Below are 1,037 nucleotides of genomic sequence, written 5' to 3' on the forward strand. Positions count from 1 at the left end.
AAATCTTGCATTTATGAACGCTACTAAACACTCCTGAATCATGCATTAGCTCGGTAACAGCACTGCTCTGATATCAGATCTCTCTCGCAAAACAACACAGGTAGAGAAGGCTAGAGAAATAAAACTATACCATTGTACAGTATTCACCCAAAGATTTTATTTCCACACGACCAGGTCCTCACGGAGCACACGCTAGGAGATGTTGGACCGAAAGCTCACCTGTCCCCTCACCACCGCGACAGCAGCATACGGTGCTGCGGCGTGCAGAGGAGCGGGGGCAGCCCCTTGTCACCTCCGCGACGTGGGACATTCAACACGTCCCTGCACCGGCCGCTCCTCCCGGCGGCACAGCTGCGAGCGCCCTGCGGCGGCCCGGGGGCTGCCGCTCCTGCCGCTGCCGGTGTACCCCGCCCGGGAGCCGGGGGCTCTCAGGGGCTCCGGAAGGACGGGGGGAACGGACGGACTGGGGTGTTCCGCCAGCGGTAACTAAGTTGCCYTCGCGGGCCAAGGCCACACGCACCCGCCCGGGCATGGGCCGGGACCGGACACAAAGTTACCCGGGGCAGACGCCGCCCGAAGCGCTGCTCGGCGGGGGAGAGGAAGTAGCGGCGGAGGCCGAGCGGAGTCCCCCGCGCCTCCCCTCCCGCGGAGCCGCCGCCGCGCACGGCCAACAAAGGGCCGAGCGGTCCCCGCTGGGCTCGGACACCGGGGGTGGGGTGGGGGGAGGTGACTCCGCCCCAGCCGGCCCCTCCGCCATGTTGTTGAAAGGAAGCGGCGGGGACCCGCCGCCCCCCGCCGCTCTCCTCACCCACTTCCACACCCCCATCCCGGGCGCCACCGCCATGCCCGCCGTCTGCCCTCCGCTCCGGCCTCCCCCCGGACCCGCGTGCACTCACCGCCCGCCGCGGGGCAGAGCAGCGCGACCGCAGCCAGGCACAGCAGGGCCCAGGGACGACGCCGCCGCAGCCGCCGAGCGGCCGCCGCCATGTCCCGGCCGCGACTCCCCGGAGCCGGGATCGGCCTCGCGACGCGCGCCC

The 1,037-nt window shown here is 69.6% G+C and overlaps 1 protein-coding gene across 1 annotated transcript in view; it reads right to left on the reverse strand.

The window, feature by feature from the left end:
- TGFBR1 (transforming growth factor beta receptor 1) overlaps positions 1-1,028 on the reverse strand; it is a 34,012-nt gene extending 32,984 nt beyond the window's left edge. Inside the window, exon 1 of the mRNA XM_057379041.1 lies at positions 897-1,028. Within this exon, the coding sequence (XP_057235024.1) occupies positions 897-987 (91 nt within the window). The 5' untranslated portion in view covers positions 988-1,028. The remainder of the gene's footprint in view (positions 1-896) is intronic.
- Positions 1,029-1,037: the final 9 nt, after the last annotated feature.

The sequence above is a fragment of the Malurus melanocephalus genome, unplaced genomic scaffold (genome assembly GCF_030028575.1).
Source record: "Malurus melanocephalus ecotype Western Australia unplaced genomic scaffold, MMel_1.1 scaffold_383, whole genome shotgun sequence".
Classification (NCBI taxonomy): Eukaryota; Metazoa; Chordata; class Aves; order Passeriformes; family Maluridae; genus Malurus; species Malurus melanocephalus.